At 44.7% G+C, this 6,173-nt stretch overlaps 1 protein-coding gene across 1 annotated transcript in view; it reads right to left on the bottom strand.

Moving 5' to 3' along the window:
- Positions 1–1,567: 1,567 nt before the first annotated feature.
- The window catches only part of LOC121577671 (ephrin type-A receptor 8-like), a 131,141-nt gene continuing 126,535 nt past the window's right edge, over positions 1,568–6,173 (bottom strand). The window contains exons 13-19 of the mRNA XM_041891442.2: positions 5,822–6,007; positions 5,148–5,209; positions 4,708–4,917; positions 4,350–4,499; positions 3,824–4,014; positions 2,810–2,968; positions 1,568–2,640 (exon numbers count right to left, since the gene is read on the bottom strand). Of these exons, the coding sequence (XP_041747376.1) occupies positions 2,526–2,640; positions 2,810–2,968; positions 3,824–4,014; positions 4,350–4,499; positions 4,708–4,917; positions 5,148–5,209; positions 5,822–6,007 (1,073 nt within the window). The 3' untranslated portion in view covers positions 1,568–2,525. The remainder of the gene's footprint in view (positions 2,641–2,809; positions 2,969–3,823; positions 4,015–4,349; positions 4,500–4,707; positions 4,918–5,147; positions 5,210–5,821; positions 6,008–6,173) is intronic.

Below are 6,173 nucleotides of genomic sequence, written 5' to 3'. Positions count from 1 at the left end.
TCTCAGGAGAAAGATCTGGAAACATTATTGAAATGTCACCATAGTTATACAATGCATATTCAGGGTATATAATGACCTTCTTCTCTAATAAAAAGAGACATAGAACACTTATTCAAGAAATCCAACATACAGTTGAAGTCGGAAGTTTACATACACCTTAGCCAAATACATTTAAACACAGTTTTTCACAATTCCTGACATTTAATCCTAGTAAAAATTCCCTGTCTTAGGTCAGTTAGGATCACCACTTTATTTTAAGAATGTGAAATGTCAGAATAATAGTAGAGCGAATTATTTATTTCAGCTTTTATTTATTTCATCTCATTCCCAGTGGGTCAGAAGTTTACATACACTCAATTAGTATTTGGTAGCATTGCCTTTAAATTGTTTAACTTGGGTCAAACATTTCGGGTAGCCTTCCACAAGCTTCCCACAATAAGTTGGGTGAAATTTGTCCCATTTCTCCTGACAGAGCTGGTGTAACTGAGTCAGGTTTGTAGGCCTCCTTGCTCGCACACGCTTTTTCAGTCCTGCCCACAAATGTTCTATAGGATTGAGGTCAGGGCTTTGTGATGGCCACTCCAATACCTTGACTTTGTTGTCCTTAAGCCATTTTGGAAGTATGCTTGGGGTCATTGTCCATTTGGAAACCCATTTGCTACCAAGCTTTAACTCCCTGACTGATGCCTTGAGATGTTGCTTCAATATATCCACATAATTTTCCTGCCTCATGATGCCATCTATTTTGTGAAGTGCACCAGTCCCTCCTGCAGCAAAGCACCCCCACAGCATGATGCTGCCACCCCTATGCTTCACAGATGGTGTTCTTCGGCTTGCAAGTCCCCCCTTTTTCCTCCAAACATAACGATGGTCATTATGGCCAAACAGTTATATTTTTGTTTCATCAGACCAGAGGACATTTCTCCAAAAAGTACGATCTTTGTCCCCATGTGCAGTTGCAAACCGTAGTCTGTCTTTTTTCTGGCGGTTTTGGAGCAGTGGCTTCTTCCTTGCTGAGCGGCCTTTCAGGTTATGTCGATATAGGACTTGTTTTACTGTGGATATAGATACTTTTACCTGTTTCCTCCAGCATCTTCACAAGGTCCTTTGCTGTTGTTCTGGGATTGATTTGCACTTTACGCACCAAAGTACGTTCATCTCTAGGAGACAGAATGCGTCTCCAGCCTGAGCGGTATGACGGCTGCGTGGTCCCATGGTGTTTATACTTGCGTACTATTGATTGTACAGATGAACGTGGTACCTTCAGGCGTTTGGAATTTGCTCCCAAGGATGAACCAGACTTGAGGAGGTCTACAATTTGTTCTGAGGTCTTGGCTGATTTCTTTTGATTTGATTTAAAGGCACAGTCAACTTAGTGTATGTAAACTTCTGACCCACTGGAATTGTGATATAGTGAATTATAAGTGAAATAATCTGTCTATAAACAATTGTTGGAAAAATTAATTGTGTCATGCACAAAGTAGATGTCCTAACCGACTTGCCAAAACTATAGTTTGTTAACAAGAAATGTGTGGAGAGGTTGAAAAACAAGTTTTAATGACTCCAACCTAGGTGTATGTAAACTTCTGACTTCAACTGTAGGTGCATGAGAAAACCATTTTTTTGATTGCACAGTGGAACTAGGACGTCAATAATATTGTTTCCAGAGTATTTAGATAAAAACATTCCACATACAGCACTTCCCCTATTCCTTGTTTTTATCTTCTTACCACCACAGAGTCAAAACACTATAATCACAATAAGCCATCATCCATACATCTGTTCTACAGTAGTTGTGCGCTACGCAGCTGTACCAGGGAGAGAACACAGTGCTTCTCTCCTAGGGTCCTTCTAAAGTTTACTGTGTGAGATTGTGTCTCTTGTTATCTTTCATGGCCAAGGGTGAAACTGGCCTCTTCCTCAATGGAGGAGACTTGGCCTTTCTGGTGAGCCGCCAAGGTTGTTGCTGTTTATCCACTGTCAGGTTCAGGTCCAGGGTCTTCTTGTGCCATGTAAGTGGGGGGGGGGCCTGGTGCCGGTTCTCAGGGGAACCATAGGAGAAGCTGTGTGCTGGGGGACACAGCTCAGTGCTCCAGCCCCTGCCAGTCTCTCTCTTACTGTACGCTAGGCTATCACTCAGATCCATTGTAACGTATACTTAACTGATACATTAATATTAATAAAATCTCTCTTTGTATACAACAACATTTAAATTATTTGTGGAGATTAAGGCAGTCCTTCAATTTTTACAAACAAGACATAAAACATATCTGAATAGGAAAAACAAAGATAAAAATGTCCTTTGGACTTGATAGGCTACGGTACTCGAGTCCCTTCATATCCGTCCTCTTAAAGTTTCAATCTCTCAAGGAAGAGGTCTTGAAATGTTAACCAAAATGTCACCCAGACACTCCTCTTGTAGTTTCTCTGATAGTCATAGATCAATTCCCATGAGTTCCACTAGGCCTCAGAAGCCTGGGGCTAGATTTGACAATCAGCTGGCTGGAGAAGCCTCGAGGCTGAAGTTATACGTGCACTGAGGGCACACTTCTGTTGAGCACCTGGACACGCATCAGCTGTACACTGGTCATGATCTTCTTCTGGTGGCCCATCAGTGTCACCCCCAGCCTGTGGATATCCCTGTAGGACACACAGAGATGGAACAGAGTCACACATGAACATACTCATCACACATATGAACACACACACACACACATACTCACACTCACACAGAGCCTAAATTACTGTTAAGCATCGATGACATTTGGATGATGTGATTGGAGTGTGATGCCCTGGCCTTGCCTCTCACCCTTGGTTCATGCCTATGATGTGGCCTAGGGTCAGGTAGCCTCCTGCAGCAAAATGGTCCTTGTATCGGCCCATCTTGATGGTGTCCAGCCACTCATCCACAGAACTACAGCTGCTGAAGTCTGGGATACTTCTGTCCATCATGGGTGGTGTGCCTAACCTGAGAGAGAGAGAGAGAGAGAGAGAGAGAGAGAGAGAGAGAGAGAGAGAGAGAGAGAGAGAGAGAGAGAGAGAGAGAGAGAGAGAGAGAGAGAGAGAGAGAGAGAGAGAGAGAGAGAGAGAGAGAGAGAGAGAGAGAGAGAGAGAGAGAGAGAGAGAGAGAGAGAAAAACAGGGAAAAACAGAGAAAGAGAGAGAGAAAAGAGGAAGAAAAGGAGATAGGAAAAATATACAGACAGAAGGGAGAGGGGAGGCATGAACCAAGAGAGAGATGTGGAAAAAAAGAGGTGGAGAGGAAAAAAAGGTATTGAAATGCACTAGCAGCTAAGGCAGAAAATCAATAGCAGTTAAAATGATAGAGAAGGGGCTGCTCTGATTGCAGGATGGCCGGTTTGGCTAGATTAATACGGGGAGAAATCCTTAACACCCCCCTCCTCCCCCTCTCCTCCTCCTCTCCTCATCCCTCCAGCTCCCCGACATGCACCAGTAACTCTATGGGACCATGGATCTGAAAGAAGCAATTTAACACAGGTCCAACTCTAACTCTAGCCGCTCTTCTCTCTGCTCTCTGATTCCCCGACGATCAATGTCAATATCATAGCCAGGCTCTTATTTAACAGAGCGCACGTCTATCAGAGATGATCTTATTAGAAAATGAACACGGCCATTCCTTGCTCTCTTAAGGCAACATGTCTCCCTCGCGTCAGCCTGGGAAGTTTGAGGGAAACTTTGGGCTGTAACTTTATCCCACAGCTCATGTTTGACAGATGAGTAGAGAATGGATTTGCAATGCGTTGTCCAATGATTACCAAGCAATCTGTATTGCCCAGGAGATGGTTGCCTAGCAGCCTGTTCACCTGCACAGTGTGTCCATAGACTTGAGGTTCTCCGGGTTCCGAATGAGCTTATCTACAACCGTAACGATCTGGCAGAACCGGGGCCTCTCGTTGCGGTCCTTCTGCCAGCAGTCCAGCATGAGAGTGTGTAGAGCACCTGGACAGCCCATAGGAGCAGGTAGCCTGTAGCCCTCCTCTACTGACTTTATCACCTACAAGCGCGCGCACACACGCGCACACGCACACACACACACACACACACACACACACACACACACACACACACACACACACACACACACACACACACACACACACACACACACACACACACACACACACGCACACACACACACACACACACACACACACACACACACACACACACACACACACACACACACACACACACACACACACACACACACAGAGAGAGAGAGAGATATGCAGGTATCATCACATGCACATGTTTTCTTATGAGTGTGTGTGTGGTTTCCATGTACTATGTATGTGTGTGTGTGTGTGTGTGTTTGTCCACTCCACTCACATCTCTATTGGTGAGGTTCCAGTATGGCCTCTCTCCATATGACATGACCTCCCACATGACCACCCCATAGCTCCACACGTCACTGGACGAGGAGAACTTCCTGTAGGCGATGGCCTCCGGCGCTGTCCAGCGGATTGGAATCTTACCACCCTGAAGGGAACAGGACAGCACTAGAACTAGAACCACCACTGGCATCACCACGGAATAGAAAACAGAACCAGAACTAGAACAACCACTGGCATCACCACAGAATAGAAAACAGAACCAGAACTAGAGAACTAGGGCTACAACAGTATTATAACCTAGTGTATATTAGAGTTTTAGAATTTAGCTATCATTAGAGTGTGTGTGAACTCACGCTGGTGGTGTATGCTGCATCAGGATCGTCCTCCAGGACTCTGGACAGGCCGAAGTCAGACACCTTACACACCATATTGCTGTTGACCAGGATGTTACGAGCTGCCAGGTCGCGGTGGATGTAGCCCAGGTCTGCCAGGTAGGTCATACCCGCCGCAATGCCACGCATCACGCCCACCAACTGGATTATAGTGAACTGACCATCATGTCGCTGAGAGGAGGAGATGAGGAGGAGAAGAATGGGGATTGAGATTGAGAGAGATTGTAGTGTTAGTTACAGGCATATTGATTGACATTTCAGATGTCAAGTGCTTCAAAAACTATTTTAAAGTATCTACAAGAGAAAGAAAGAGGGAGAGTGAGAGTCGGAGTGAGAGTGGGAGAGCGGGAGAGTGAGAGCGTATGGAAAAAATAGATGAAATCCTTATAAAAGCAACAAACCCTCAGGAAAGAGTCCAGAGATCCATTCTCCATGTACTCAGTGATGATCATGACTGGTTTACCTGGAGGAAGGGAGGGGGGTGGAAAGGGAGGGAATGAGGGGGGAAAGGAGTAAGGGAGGGGGGTAAGGGAATAAGGGATGGAGGAAGGGAGAGAGGAAGAGTTATTTCACAGTAACTATACAGGAGTAACTTACACCAGGTAGGCGTATGCATAGAAATAAGAATGAATAGAAAGGGCGTTTCCATTCAAGTCAATGATGGCATAATGGGTGGACTGGCAGCCATTTTGAGTGTACCCATGCCAGGAAGTAAAAGCAGGAAGTGTACCCTTCAATCTATGCTGTGATAACTGACATTACAAAAATACATTCCACTGCATGAGCCATATCAGTTAGCATTATTTGAATGAACATTCTATATTATCATGGCAATCCAGCATCAGTTGATAGAACATTCCAAAAGACCATGGAAATTATTGCATCACAATACCAGGCAGCCATTGCGAGTTTACCAGTCAATTGCCAGGGTTAGAGCTTCCATTAGCATCTGGTCTATTCATTCTTATTTCAATGACTGTATGTACTTACTTATTGAATTGAATTAATACGCTGAAAAGACATTGAATTGCATCAAACTGAAAATGGAGTTGAATCAAATCAAATTGAATTTTACTGCGTGTGACCACTCCCTCCAGGTGGATGACGTTAGGGTGGTCAAACTGGGCCATGATTGATGCCTCGGCCAGGAAGTCCCTCCTCTGCTTGTCACTGTATCCTGCCTTCAGAGTCTTCAAAGCCACTGGAATGTCTCTCTTCCCTGGGAGACGCATCCGGCCATAACACACCTCCCCAAACTCACCTGCACACACACACACACACGTTTAAGTATATGCCTCAATATAGACTAATCTATTCATTGAGTGACAGATTAATTCGAACAAAAATAAAATGTTCCTAATCTCATCTCCTGCTTTGTGCTTTGAAAAGTCACAGAACACGTAATTACATTCTTTCCCCTTTCCGTC

The sequence above is a fragment of the Coregonus clupeaformis genome, chromosome 12 (assembly GCF_020615455.1).
Source record: "Coregonus clupeaformis isolate EN_2021a chromosome 12, ASM2061545v1, whole genome shotgun sequence".
Lineage (NCBI taxonomy): Eukaryota > Metazoa > Chordata > Actinopteri > Salmoniformes > Salmonidae > Coregonus > Coregonus clupeaformis.
This window is presented reverse-complemented; position numbering and strand designations above follow the sequence as displayed.